Source organism: Pleurodeles waltl, chromosome 10 (genome assembly GCF_031143425.1).
Source record: "Pleurodeles waltl isolate 20211129_DDA chromosome 10, aPleWal1.hap1.20221129, whole genome shotgun sequence".
In the NCBI taxonomy this organism is placed as follows: Eukaryota; Metazoa; Chordata; class Amphibia; order Caudata; family Salamandridae; genus Pleurodeles; species Pleurodeles waltl.
Genome location: NC_090449.1, coordinates 1,023,970,030 through 1,023,985,501, shown reverse-complemented (window position 1 = coordinate 1,023,985,501; position 15,472 = coordinate 1,023,970,030). Strand labels below are relative to the sequence as shown.

General features: G+C 39.6%; 1 protein-coding gene across 2 annotated transcripts in view; it reads right to left on the bottom strand.

The window, feature by feature from the left end:
• Positions 1-15,472, bottom strand: part of SNRK (SNF related kinase) — an 87,692-nt gene that overhangs the window by 56,963 nt on the left and 15,257 nt on the right. For both annotated transcript variants that reach the window (XM_069211967.1, XM_069211968.1), the window contains exon 3: positions 3,072-3,761. In XM_069211967.1, coding sequence (XP_069068068.1) covers positions 3,072-3,735 — 664 coding nt within the window. In that variant the 5' untranslated portion in view covers positions 3,736-3,761. The remainder of the gene's footprint in view (positions 1-3,071; positions 3,762-15,472) is intronic.

The following is a 15,472-nucleotide window of genomic DNA, read 5'->3' as shown; positions in this document are numbered from 1 at the left end:
CAGAAGACAGAAAGGTAACAAGAGGCACTTTGAAAACCAAGGCAAGAAAAGAAACATATCTGAGAAAAACGTTCACTTAACGGAGGCAGCTGTCCAGCCATTACAAGGAGAATGTCATTTGGAGCAGGCAGGAAAGGTGGGAGTCTGATTTCAATGCCTACACCACATGCTGCTGCCTGCAAGCAGGTCTCCGTGTGTCAGACATCACTAAACATAGACATCTCTAAACATGAACAAAGCATCTTTATCAGGTTAGAGCTCAAGCACTGCAACTATAGAAGTTCCAAGTGCAAGCTTGGCTAGTATCAGTACTAAACTGCAGCTCAAGCACACGCATGGCTAGTATCAGTACTAACCTGCAGCTCAAGCACATGCATGGCTAGTATCAGTACTAACCTGCAGAAACAGACATAGAAATGCACAGGTGTCCTAAGACTCGGCATCAGCTGGAGCCAGAACTTGAAAAGTGTCTTTTCAGCTGCATAACATTACCTTGTATTGACAGTACCTAGAAAAGGGAACTGTAAATGGTTAAAAATAAAAAAACCAAGGTTTGGAGAGGTTGGAATCTTGAAGCTACCAATGGTCAGATGCTGAAAAAAAGATTACTATTGTTTTTGACTGAAGATCTGATGTCAAAAGCAGGGCCAAATGACACACAAGAATTCTCACAATCAAAAGGGCGAAAGGACCCACAGAAATGCAAGATGCCGTGGAAGCTTTGGAACCATGAAGTTGTTGCAAAGATGCAAGCTAAGAAAAATAGTCTGGGCTGCATTTTTGTATAGACAGGGCTATCTAAGGAAAACTGAGAACGTTATCTTGATAGACAAGTGGAAGTTTGAGTTTTGGAGGTCAAGGTAAGACACCCATTATAACCATATTTCCATCAACATTTTAACATGTAAATACACTAACTAAAGTATCAAGAGTAAAAACTATCATCCATCAGACACTCTGATAGTAATTCAAATAGGTGTGCAGTAATCTGCAAAGACTCTGAAAGATCAGTACTATTTATGAAATGATGAAGGGGCAGCTCAGGGCAGTTGGTGGAAGTAATCCTAAATATAGTTCAACAACCTGTGATCTTGGGTGATTCATGTTCACTGAAGGAGAAACCTGAACACACTTCTTGCTACTGAGGAAGCATGTTCATGAACAATCAACACAATCAAAGGAGGCAATCCCATGAGGGAATCATGCTTTTGATTGAATTATGGGGGTCACAAAAGAGGAAGTCAGGTTTGGTATAACATCCGCTCACTTGCTGGAATTGTTCGGCATTTGGGGCTTTGTAAGCTCTACAAGATGTGAAGGTTACCTAGCTGACCCAGTTAAGATGGCACTTAAACTTGGCCATGACAATACACATTTCCTTTTCCGCTAAACCACATCTGTAAAGTGAAAGTGATTTTTTTTTCCAAAGGGCTCCAACCCTTTGCCTTCAACGTCATGAGGCACCAACATAGACTTAGTAAATGCAGAGCTAGTTAAGTACCAATTAATTTCAAGGAAAGATACTGAGAGGGTAAAGAGTAGCAAGCCTTTCCTCTGGCTATGTTGCTTACATAAATAGACAAGCCGGAAATCAGGAACTTTTTTTTTTTTTTTAATGCTCGTCCTTCAGACTTTGGCCTTTTCGTCAAGGTCAGATAATGCCAGAGGAGTAGCCACAACTGCAGAGATTAAACCTGACTTAGAGGTTTCATGTTTGACATTAACGTTTCTAAAGTTCACCGCCCCAGTTTATTGGCAACGTACGAATAATGGGGAAATGGCTAGAAGAGGTTGAGGCACTAGCTAAAAATCCTGCAAGGAAATGATGAAGACAGACAAATAAGTATAAATCATCACTAACACCTGTTAGAATCTGGTATAGCAGTGCTAAACCTTCGTTTCTTGTGTGTGTCTTAGTCTGGTCTAGTGCAACAAAAAAAGTATCTGGGAAGCATAATGGTGTGGGCGACTTCATATGATGTGACCTTTGCCACAGTGAAAGCCAGCAATGAATCGCTTGGCACAATCTCCAGAATGACAAATCAGAACAAGAAAACAAAAGAGACGAATTGAACAGAAGAGCTAAAAAAAACTATTTGGGAGGCACAATAAAATGATCTGCAAGACAATTTGTTTCTCTATTAATTCTAATACATATAATGGAATAGGAGGAAGATGAAACAAAGTATGACTGAGGACGATTTACAGAACACTTAAAAGGAGAACTTACTCGAGTAGGCATTGGTACAGACCATTTATATAAAAAAAAAAACATTACGTTCAATCGTCTTCATAATCTTCTTTGGCCCTCTGGGGTTCAGAGGAAACAAGATTAAAGAAACTAGGATGTGAAGATTTGAATGGGAACATGTCGCTGGAAAGTACAAGACACAACAGCTGAGTTTTTGTTCTCATCATTTAAAGTAAAACTCAATTATACTTTTGCAATACCCCTCTACAAAAAGGCACATCAAGATAAATTTACTGGCCCAAAAGGACTATTTTTGGTCAAGTGCAGAAGTGATATCAGAACTTACATAGTGTGAAGAAAAACAAGAAACTAAGCCATCAGACAACATTCTGTATTGCTGAAAACAAATGAAATGCAAATATTGTTTCAGTATGTAATCAAACATTGTGCAAGTTACATACTAAACTGAAGCCTTACAGGTTTCACTGATGTATGCACCAAAATGCGACTGAGTCTAAAATTCTGTAATGAAGTTTGTTTATGGAATAAAAATTCAAATTTGTCAATGCCACTGAAGCAAGGAAAAACAGATTGTAGATTTACCATAGTGCATCCCTCAGCTCAGTCTTTTAGGAGGAAGCCAGGCCTAACGATCCACATCTCCCAAATCACTAAAAACATTTGCAATATTGGGAGGAGGAAGTCCTTAAAAAATTCAAAGGCATTATCTTGTTTTGTGAAAACTAACAATACATTCTGAGTAGGTCTGTTTTTAGTAGAGCTCTGCAGGAAGACAAGGCCATTGTTAATAACTTAAGAGACACAAACAGTTAAAAACTTTTAGAGGCAGCATAAGATAACATTCATAATTGTGACTTACCTACGGCAGGAGCATCATACTCATCACCGAGAAGGATTTCTGGTGCTGAATAGGCAAGAGATCCGCAGCTTGTGGTGAGCTTCTTCCCAGGCTGAAATTTGTTACTGAAACCAAAGTCTGTCAGTTTGACCAATCCCTGCTTTTCGAAGAAGACTACATTCTCTGGTTTCAAGTCCCGGTGAACCACGTGCAATTTATGGCAATAGGAAATGGCATGAACTATCTGTGCAAAGTATTTCTTGGCCAGATCCTCGCTGAGCCCTTCTTCGTGCTTCATGATGTAATCAAACATATCCCCTCCATCGCCCAGCTCCAGGATCAGATATAGTTTGGTCTGGGTATCGATCACTTCGTAAAGACGGACAATGTTGGGATGCTGCACTAACTTCATGCATCTCACCTCTTGGAATAGGTGCCCAGTTGCCAGAGAATCCAGTTTGGTCTTATCAATTACTTTTACTGCTACCTTTTCACCCGTAAAAACATGACGGGCAAGTTTGACAACTGCAAAATGGCCCCTTCCTAACGTTTTGTCCAAATCGTAGAGCCCAGCGATTTTGCCATCATAGCCTCGTTTGAATCCTGCCATGCTGTTGTTCCCAATAAAGCTGAGTGCAGTTTCAAACTGCAATCTCATATAAGAATGTCCGAAGCAAGAAGCCATCCCATTTTCACTGTTGTTAAACACATCTGAAACACAAGAACACATTTTTACTGCAGGGTATGTTTGAGAAATGAACACAATTACGGTAAATAGAGCTTTCTATCGACAAATGTACTTTTCCATTACTTGTAAAAAAAAAAAAAAAAAAAAAAAACACTATCTTATTTTTAAAAGACATGGTTTTTTACTCATCAAACCCTAAACAACAAAATGAAAGTCACTCAAAAAAAAAAAAAAAAAAAAAGTCTTTATCTACATCCTGGTAAAATGCGCCAGTCTTAACTGGCATGTGCAAAAGGTGACACAATGGATTGTATTTTGTAGACTGTTGTGTTTGATGCAAATGTGAGAAAATCATGTCTTAAGGCAAAACACTGTAGTTTGCCTTTCACCAGATGAAGAAAATCCTGCAAATCAATGCAAGAGACCCCTCGCTGGGTTCGAAGAACTCCCTGAACAATATATGGCGTGGTTGATCTACGCTGCTTTCAAGCACTTGGGTCCTAAGGGCTCGAAACAACTAACATGTAACTTTTAAAAAATTGGATGAAACCATAAAGCCAGAAGGCAACTGGCTTGGCTCCATCTTATGGCTTTCCTTGGTATATGAGGTAAATCAACCAAATGTGGGCTATCGTTTTTTGGTCGAGCCTGCAAGGGCTTTTCGACCTGCTGAAAGTACTCCGTGGGCTTTTAACCACTCTCATCTCAAGCCCATCACTTTCACTAGTTTGTGGGGTGGCCTTTCAAAAGTTCCTTGATGTCATTGGTAAATGCTTTACGGTTGTCCCGCCATGGGGCGGTTGTGTTACCGTTCTGCAGAGGACTCCGTTACATGGATTACTGCAAGACTGCTGATATACTTCAGCGTGGGCGAGCTATTTTTCAGAGAAAGGGCTGATACTACAATAGTCACTGGGAAAGTCGACCCATAATGTTTTGCAAGCATTCTTTTACAAAAGATTTTTGCCCTTAACACAGCCTATGGTGGTCCTAAGACAATGGGGCCACCACCAAAATGTGCATGATAAAGTGCTCTTTCTGTCTACACCATCTCTGGGTCTCCACACGAGGTTAGTGGGGACCCCAAAATAATAGCCCCCCCTCCCACAAGCTAGTGTCTTTTTAAGCTCTCTTATTGCTGGAACTTTTGTTTTACAGCTGAGAGTAGTTAATGTTTCAAGGGTCATGTTTGTAATATGGTTAAAGTAGGTCTGCCGGTCCTGAAAATGTGCAATACACTACGCCAAAGGTTTCCAAACTTTTTAATGCCGAGCACCCCCAGTGGGAAAAATAAATAAATAAATAATCAATCGCCCCACCCTCAAATTAATAATTGTGAAAAATTCTAAGTTGGCAATGTTTAAATATGTCTAGACTTGTTCGAACATTGCAGTTAAGTTCTGTTACCTTTTTAAAAATGTAATAAATGTTTTTCTGCTTAAAACAAAGCACTGTTTTCTGCATAATGCTTCTTTAAGCCAGAGCCTGGTGCGGCCCCTCAGATCACTTGAAGCTCCCCTACGGTGGGGGCTTGTCCCCCATTTTGAAGACCCCTGCACTACGCGCCCTAGTGGGGCTAAATATTTGGTTGCACTACATTATTTTCTGCCATTCGGTTTTCTTGTGGTTATACCCTCTAGGGCATAACTATATGATTACATGACCATGTTTCTTAGGAATGCTATTTTTATTGTGGTCTTCTCTAGGGGCTGTTCTGATCATTACAGTCAACATACAACAATATTTGCAGCACTAAGAAACTCACCTCATAATGATTTGCAGAGCATTCATTTTTTTAAAACATGTTTGCCCATAACTCAGCCTATGGTGGTCCTACGACAATGGGACCACCTTCAAAGTGTGCTTACCACAAAGTGTTCTGTCTAGATCATCTCTGGGCCCCCACACTTGGTCAGCGGGGACCCCAAAATAAAAGCCCATCGCACCATTCAGTGTACTTGTAAGCTCTCTTATGGCTGAAACTCATTTTGCACCTGGGAGCAGTTTGTGTTTGAAGAGCCTTGTTTAAAAAAAAAAAATATATATATATATATATATATATATATATACTCCAGTAGGCCTACTAGCCCTTTAGTTACATGGAGGGCCACTGGAATTATGTGGCAGAAAGGACAAGACTATGCAGCAGGGTTGGCCAATTAATGTAGCAAGTCCAGTTATAAATTTACAATGCAAAAGGACGGTTTTCACTTTGAAAAGTGCTGTTGAGTTTGCCACCTACTATACACACTATATAATAATGATGAAAGGGTTAACATACGGAATTATAACAAAGCATCACTCAAACTTTTTTTACTCATGCCATATCTTAGCCCCCATGGCAGTGAATGGGGAAAGTAGTTTTCAAATAAAATCAGATTCACATAATAATAACTGGTAAGAGTGTTTTTTTTTTTTTTTATTTTTTTTTTTTTTTTTAAGTTCTTCCTGGTCCTTGGTGCCTGCTGTGTACAAGATAAAGTAGCACAATCTCAGGCCTGCACTTAAATCCACCCCAGCTCCATAATTCACAATAATTTGCAAGAAGATAACACCAATTTGCTTAACACTGGATTATTCTGTACAAAATGCTAACACCAAAATGCACTTTGTGACTGTTTCACAGCAACGGATATATGGTTTTGCAGAATAAACAAATGTGAAGCATACATCATGTAATACTAATGCAACAGTCTGCTACTAGTGGGGCTACTGTGCCACCATTCCAAAACAAATAACTTAATACCCATTTTACACATTTAACATTGGAACACCAGAGTTACTCTTAGGATGGCAAATGAAGATGAGAAACATTTAAATGGACAACCAATGTAATATCGACCACAATCTGAAAAACATAAGATTATAACAAAGAAGGGCCTATTAATTTGATAGGTGAAAGCACTAAAAAAACGTTAGAAGACATGTCCCTTAAAATAGAAAGTGTGCCTATTCAAACAGCACAAAGAAGGTCTATTTATTTTGCATTTTTAGGCAGCGCATTTCTAACAAACAACAAGTGTTAGTGAGTTTATAGAGTTAATAATGGAGAAGGCAGATCTAACAAATAATGGGAAACTCAACAACCATAAACCAGGGAATCATAATTAAATTTATATTTATGGAGTCTTAGTGATGCAGCAGCAGCACAAGTGAGGGAAGGCAAATAAACAGAGTAATTGATCAGGTGGGAAAGGAGAAGAAAGTCTAACAAAAAGTATAATGCAAGCCTAAAAGGTGTGACCAAGATCAGAAAGCAGGATCAGGGCAAAGAAAAGTCAAGTGATGGGTAAAACATGAGGCAAGATGAAATTGATTGTGCGGTTATATGTAAAAAAAAAAAAAAAATGGCTACAGAGCAGGGTAATGTCTAAACAGATATTAAGATGTTTATGACTCGCTGGAGGATTTCTTATATTCAGCAGTCTTCTGGCAGAGTTCCACACAGAGGACCACTTAGTCAAGCCTAGTTTGGATTTTAGCTTCTTTAGAAGCCACTGAATTTGTCCAAAGATGCTGGGTAACGTGGTGGATTTGTTTTCTACACCTTCAACAAGTCTGACTGCAGCCTGCATCAAGACTATCAGATGCCAAAGTGGATTGAGGAATACTTAGCAGGGTGGCATTTCCAGAATTCGTTTTTCAATGTACCTGTAATTATTCACAGTCATTTTTCGTTTTCCTGGAACACACTTTGGTTCTGCTCTTAGTAAGCATTTAATGCTTGAGGCAAATGAATAAAATCAACTAGGATTTCAGCCATTAATTTAATTTCTCGGTTGCAGAAAACACATATTAACACTGCAGTAAGTTACTTGCAGCAGTGACCTTGTGGTATGATTCCTAATTAACATTGAAACTATTAGTCCTGCTATTGGGTGCAAAGCATCTGTCACTGAAATGAAGTGGCCACTGAATTATGTAGCAGTAGGTTTTAGTGTTAGGCTTGTTGCTGACTGGCAAATCATTAAATTCTGTGAAAATGAAATGAATTGTGACCTGTTATTAATTGGACTGAGATGTTTTCCAATACTGTATGGGAAATGTGGTCTTGTACCTATGAATTTCCAAGTCGCTGGAGAGCCACAGGGGTGATGTGATGCTCACTCTCCTATCTACTTTGTTCTTGACTGATTCTGGCTCTTATTTGAGGAAGCAAATATAGCTTCTACTGTTGACATCCAATAAAGCCTAGAGTGGAACAGATGAAGCACTGACTGGACCGATGGCTGGAACGGGGACTGCACCGTGGCTTCAGCACCCCAATGAGGAATTTGGCATTAGACAACTTCTGGGCACATGGATACCAGGGCTTAGGACCAGCTACAGTTCTGGAGATGGGGTCTTGCATGGTGTCCTACTGTGGGTGGAAGAGTAATCAAAGCAACAGAAGACTAATCAAAGCAAGATGATGGGTGTAAAACTTATTATAGTCTCTTTCTTGTTAACAACTTTGTGACATATTTCAATGTTGCATTTTTGCTACATAAAAATGCTTATATATCAGGCAAGAGACCACTACTTGGAACCCTTCTAGTCCAATATCGAATAGGGAACAGTCCAACAATGAAGAGTGACATAAGCATTTCAGATGTAGATACCCAAGAGCAGCTGGCAAGTATATTCAGTCTTTACATTTGCCTTGCCCTTTATAACACCACAGTGTCCTTTACATCCACCTCTGCCACTATCGTGTCTCTGGTCGACCCCTGGCTTTCCTAAGTTCTAATACTTATTTACAGCGCCCTCCTTGCAGTTACAGGCGCTGCCAGTCTTTCTCTGAAGTTTATTGATAAGATTTCTCCGTAACATTTATAAATCTGGGGTGTTTATCAAAACTAACTATTCTCTGTGACCCACATTGCAGATGTGAGGTCAAGCTTCATAGCAATCTCTCTGTGCAGGCCATGCATCATCTTTGTCCGTTCAACGGTCTTCTACTGTGGTTATTCTTCATAGCAAAGAGGCTTGAGGAATATGAAATTAACTATTGAGATATCATGAACTTAAACCAGCTAAGTCTCTCTGTCCGCTTAATATTTGTTTGGCTCTATTTCCTGCCTCATATGAAGACTTTGTGGGTACAGGCTTACAGAACAGGGAGAATTTTCCACTGCTCCTATTGCCAATAGACCTTTGTACTCCCCTACATACCAATATTCAACAGCTTTCATCTATACTATATCGTAGTTGCCACTTCTCCAATGGTGGCAACATATGTCTGACCTACAAGCACTGACTGGCCAGACTCTTGGACTGATGTCGTTAGCAGTGAAATAGCTGAAATGTTATTGCTACTCTGACATCACTGCAATCATCTATGTGACAATCTTTACATTTTGTTATTTGAAATCTTAACAAATTAATTGGAAAGTGCTGAACTGAAAGCCTATATTAATGTGCATGCACTACAGAATAGTGATTTTAAGTGATGACATAGCCCTAAAACCTAATGTCTGACTAATGAATTTGCTTCATGTGTTTCCTTAGCATATTAGTTCATAGTCTGCATCAAATAAATAATTAATTGCTAAAAAGAAATGATTTAAATGTTACATACATTGTTAAAAATGTAGTTGTACGTTATTTCTAATGAAATGCATTAGTTATTTTGTTTAAATCTAATGTAATATTTACGCTGACAAAGTTTATTAAATAAGAATTTATGATTTAAATGTTAGATGTGCCTTGCTTGATATAAATGAATGTGCCATTTTAAATTCTCTTTAGTTAGCCTATGTGTGACAAACAGAGCCCTGTTTCCTGACTGTGTAGTACAATGTTTAGTCATTCTAGCTAAAATTTTGTTTCTTTCAAGTTCCGCTTCCATGAAATTCTAGCTTGGAAATAGATATCCTATTGCTTTATCCATAGTGAGCCTGAGAAAGTAACCTTGAACCTAGTACATTAAGGAACTGTGGATATGGACTATACACAAATGTTTCGACCCCTATAGATGAGCTAAGATTGATGCCTTTGGTAATGGCAATCTTTCCTGATGTTTCAAGTGAATGTCATGCGATGAACTTTGACTGGACAGTGAAATCTTCTGATTAGGTCATGCAGCTGATGGACAAATCATCACTCACTGTGGACTTTAATATAAAACATTCGCCAGATAGACTCTTCTCACTCCATTCCTGATCCCCATCTGGACTCTGAGAGGTACCCCTCTCTACTGTTACCCTTCTTTATCAATGCTTTGCTGAGACTTAGATTTTTTCCCATGAACCAAAAAGACTCTTAACCAAGCTTCTGAAATGCTGATGTCTTCCCTTTTGACGTATTTTTTCCGAACCTTGGTTAGTCACATTTTGCCCCAGATGTCATTTTTCCAAATTCTTTTTGTTCCCTATTTTCTTTTTACTTTTCACCTCATGTATTTTAACCCAGCACATGCTAATATGAAACTTGCTAAACTGTAGAGACCTCCCTTAGCCTAGCTAGCTAGCTTAGATGACTCAATCGCCTTCATGCTTAAAAGAACTGAATAGTTCTTGTTTTCTACTCATCAGATCATTCTTTTGATGTTTTGTATCTACTGTTGAGTGTTCAGTTGCTTTAATGTTAGTTCGCTTGAACCTTTTAAGTTGCCTTGGACAACCCATGGTGAATCTATATCTTTATAGTTTAGTTTTGTTTTGAGTATCATTTACATATATTTGAGCTTGAATCTGTAATAAAAACCTAAACTTTTTTTCAGACTAGAGTTTTCCTTGTATGGTCAGATGGGTTATACTGTCATTTAAATTGTGCTGTTTGAGATTTGATGCCAAATCTCTCTACCCGTTATGCTGGGTGAAAAAGACTCATTGACCTTGTTAAAAGCATAAATGAGAAACGCTTTACCGGCAGGAAAAAGACAACTGTGCTGCAGGAGGATACCAGGAGAGGTTTTAAAACAAATACCTAAAGATGCTTCTTTATTCATGCACCTAAGGGGTAACATGTCCTGTAGCAGCTCCCGGCATAAGGCAAGACCTGCTCTTGTCCGACGCCCCATAGTGCTCTGCGAGTTCGTCCAATTGTCAAATAAAGAATAAGTATATTGTGGCACTGCTTATGCCTATCTACACATTTTTCCCAGTTCTGTGTGCACTGTGTCAAGTTAGGCAGACTGAGGCATCTAGTTTGTGTAAATCAAACATGTAGTTAATTATACACATCAAGGGATAAATAAATAAATCCAGGATTTGTAAAGCGCAACAAATCACCAGTGAGGGTCTCAAGGCGCTGAATTGTAGGCATGGGCAGATTAAGTGATTTGCCCAGAATCACAGGGTGTTGAACTAATGCCGAGACTCAAACCTGGTTCTCCCAGCTCCAAGGTTGGCAGCTCTGGCCGAAGCAACCAAACATTAAAAGAAATGCACCCATTGAAACAGGATTTTAAAACACTATTTATAACCTAACTCAATCAAATATTTACTATACAAACCTAAAATTGCTCCTTTCAATTTGTACATGGTGCTTGAATCACAATCAAAGTAAAACACTCTGCCAAAGCTTCTCTGGGGGAAGACCTCAGGATACACTTACTTTAAGGGAGACAGAGAATTCTAAACAAACCAACACAACGGTCCATCCACGCTGATCCAATTATGCGTCCCCCAAATAGTTTAATATTAGTAACTCATTCTCAGTTAATCTCTAGGCAATCAGTACTTTCATGCTGACGAAATTCTACCAGGTGTTATACCCAATATTCAGAATGGAAGATCACTCAGCTGCTGAGAAGCACTACTAGGAGCATTCTATAAAAAAATTACCAACTAACCGGCAACACCAGGTTAATAGTTATACAGCGCTTTCATCACATTTTACTGTATATGTAATTGGTAAGGTGCTCAGACAATGACTTCACTCACACTATATAAAGCCACAAAACTTGAGAGGCAATTTAAAGAACAGTTGTAAGAAAATAGTTGCTGGCAAATACTAATAGCCAGTTTCAATGCACGAAGTCTCACAATGAACAAACTGACATTCTGATAATTTTCCTTTTTTTGAACTGACAAGCGACTGCCATATAATTTAATTTTTCCGGTCAAAAACCAGATTTTTATTGATTTAGAAGTGCAGGAAAGATTACACAAAGAACCTATAGGCTTCTCTTCATAGCATTCCAGAGGGTTTTACAGGAACATATTCCTAATTCAAAAGAAAGGAGAATCTTACAGACTACTAGTACTAAACCCCAAAGATTTTAACCACTGGATTATTATTTTATTTTAATTTTTTTACAGACACTCGAGAGGGAGGGCAACCATCTTTTAAAGAATAGTCTCAAAGAGAGAGACTGGATGGTCCATTTGGACCTCAGTCACTTATCTCATAGTCCCCATAACTGAGTCCTGCAGACAATTTCTGTGGTTTCAACAGGAAGATCAATGGTATCATGTTTTAGTACTGCACAGTTAGCATCTCCTGGGTGCCTAGGTGTTTCGGCAAAGTGCTGATACAAGTGTTGGCATTGTTGAGGGCAAAAGCAGTATGGTTAATACTATATCTGAATAATCTTATGATGGCACAAGATCAGATGCACGTGATGCTTCATTTGGCATGGTATTGCAGAGTATAGAGTTCCTGTGGTTCCAAGTGGATTCCCTTATGGCTCAGTTGCAGCAACCCAAAGAAAAAAATATAACAGACATTAAATGGAGAAAGAACAATGGAATATCTAAAAAACGTTCTCCAGAAGATCTTTCTCCATTTCATATTATCTCCTCCTACCACTGCCTTTTTAGAACCCATCTGGTACAACTTTTTATTTGTCTTTTAACTGCAAAGTTTCTGCAAGGTGGAAGCATGCTAATGTGCACCCTTTGCTTAAAAATCCTCAGCAGACTCATCTAACCTTTCGAATTACCACTATAAATATCTCTGTTCCAATTTCTGGACAACATTTTTGAAAAACCCATTCAACAGTTATTACTGCTGTGTTATTTGAATGGTCAGCTGTTTGCGTCTGGATACTCCCTCGGAGTGATTTGGCGAGTTACAAATTCATATAAGATAACATAAGAGAGAACTTAGGACCACCTTTAACTAATAACTAGTGTATGAGAGACTGTCAGCTCGGATAGCAGGACTCTTATTGTCAGTGATTCAGGCAATATTTCTTGGACCTCTACACTACAGAGGGTGAAGTTTCTACACCTACAAAAAGACCTAGCGTATGGATTAGATCACACATTCAGGGGAAGTTATCATGGTGGAAGGAGCACACTGAGGCCTGCAACAGCAAAGCCATTTTCGGTTCGCAGCCAGATGTTATAGAATCATATGCGAGCAGGAGGGGTTGTGGAGCCAAGTGTGGCATGGTCTCCACAGGAGGTCAGATATCACAAACAGAATTTGAGCTTCACATCAACTGCTTACAGCTCTTGGCAACGTCCTTTACTATAAAAACTCTTATCACCCTGAAAGACCAATTGTTGCATATTACTTTGAATGGACAACATCTCAGCACTTCAGTTTACCAACAAGTTATGAGGCACAAGGATGCTAGCAGAGACAGCCGAAGATTTCTGACACTTGCCTTCAGCACAGGATTTCAGTAATGGCGGAATACCTTTCGCACCATAGGAATCCAGAAGGTGACTGAAATTTCAGGAATCTGATGGAGTCCAGTGCCTTAATTTTGCATCCATTGGGGTTCCCAAGGTATATTATCAGAAGCAGGGTCCATGCACAGTAGGCAGTTTAGCATTTTGGTTAAACAGAAAACTCAAGGAGTTCTTCAGCTGCAGGCCAGAAAAGCAACAGGGGCATTCCTGCAGGAAAAGTTTGTGTACATCCAGTATGTATTTATCTTGTTTGCTATGATTTCTCAAGCAGCAGCTCATGCGAGGAGGCAGAAAACAAACAGTTCCGGTTCTAGTGACTGTATTTTGGAGAGCACCACCATGATTTCCAAAACTGTTGGAAATGTTCAGGGATCTCCCACTTAGGTTACAAGTGTTTCCAGAGATTCTGAAGGACGCAACAGGATAGACGCACGCCTTGATAATGACGGATCATCTGACACTCAGGGAATAGAACGTTTCAGGAAACGTTGGCAAATGCTAGGGATTTTACACCAAGATATGTTTTTCTTCAAGAAAGCTTGGCCACACCTTCCAGGAAGGTGAAGTGCCTCATGTGTGAGGTCGGCATTTATGTTAGTGAATTCGGGGCACATCCTGGTAGGGGAGCTACAGCTTTAAAAAAAATGTAGGTTCTAGGTTAGACAATATCATGAAAGCAGAGTATCAGTCCTCAGATTCAACATTTAAATGTTTTATTACAAACCTCTTATGAATGTTTCTTTTGTTGTCAAACCTAATCTCTGAAAAAGCATAATCTGAGTCTCTAGTACTGCCATGGAATAAAAAATTGCACGACTCGTGTCAAGAGTTTTCACTTCCATTAAAGACAGGGAAACAAGAATCATCCCACCCATGATATTATTGTTACCACTGAAAGGTTCAAAAGAAATATAGTTGTAAGTGTTATATATGAGTTTAATACTGTGCTACAATTGTGCCTCAATTGTTTAAAGAGGATATCCAGAAGATGTGTTACTTCGGAAATGTCTACTGCACAAACAGAACAAAAGCAAAATTAACAAAGGAGGCTGGCTTGGGAGCATGCAGCAACAAATGCACAGGAAGTTCGGGAGACTGGATTACGGATTGAATGAAGCTGGATGGTGTTAAAACCTCAGACTGGAAATCTGTACAAATCTGGGATCACTACTGTTTAAATTTACAGACTGAGGTTAAAACAAGTTTGCAAAGAAAGAGGCAGCAAGATGGTGTCTCAGTTTTGAAGGGATAGTTGGACAGTCTGATAATATGACTATACGTGCTCATGGGACATGTAGTTTAATATTGTTCACTTTGTTATTGGTTGTTGTTAAAAATCATTAAGGAAGCAGCATAATCATTGCTTCTCGGTCCTTAATGGAATTTAAAAATGTTTTACTCTGCAATGAGTAGCATTTAGTTGCTTGAGGCTGTCACAGCCAAAGTGCACAGTCACAATGATGCGGTCAAGACAGGCCTGAGAGAATATGAAATCCTACTGGTGCAGCCTGCACTGAGAATGGAAGTAGACTCCTGTTCTCACAACGTGCATCAAGCATGGAGCAAACCATCCTTCCTTCCACATCAAGGTAGGAGCTACACTTAGACAGGAGTCAACGCTAGCACAAAGCATTTGGTGCGGTTTTACAGAACACAATTTAAGCAGACTTCAAAGGATTTTATTTCAGGGGAATACTGACCAGTCAAAAAACATCTAGTACACTCACTGAATCCCCGTTTCACCCTTCTGGCCGTACAGAGGAGAACAGATGTTAAGTAATAAAGACCTATTAAATATGCATGAAGTGAATCAACTGTTTCACAAAGCATTGTGCAGCCCGTTCAAGCGTGGTCGGAGCTGGCACTAATTTTGTATCTGCACATCATGGCACTGAAGGCCAGGCACAACCCTCCCCTAGGCCGGGATGGAAGGGAATAGCTTCCCCTTCCACCCCCACCCACCCCTTGACTCCCAGTGGCGTCTGATGACATCAGCGCGCTTTCGCACCCTGACCTCATCAGAGGCCTTCCCTCCGCTGCTGGAAGCTCAGCTTCCAGTGCTCGATCAGAGGAGAAATGCTTTTCACGTGGAGGAGGCAGAGAAACCTGAAAGGAGAGGAAAGGCCTTTCCTCTCCTTTCAGGCTTCTCTGAGCATTTCTGCTGC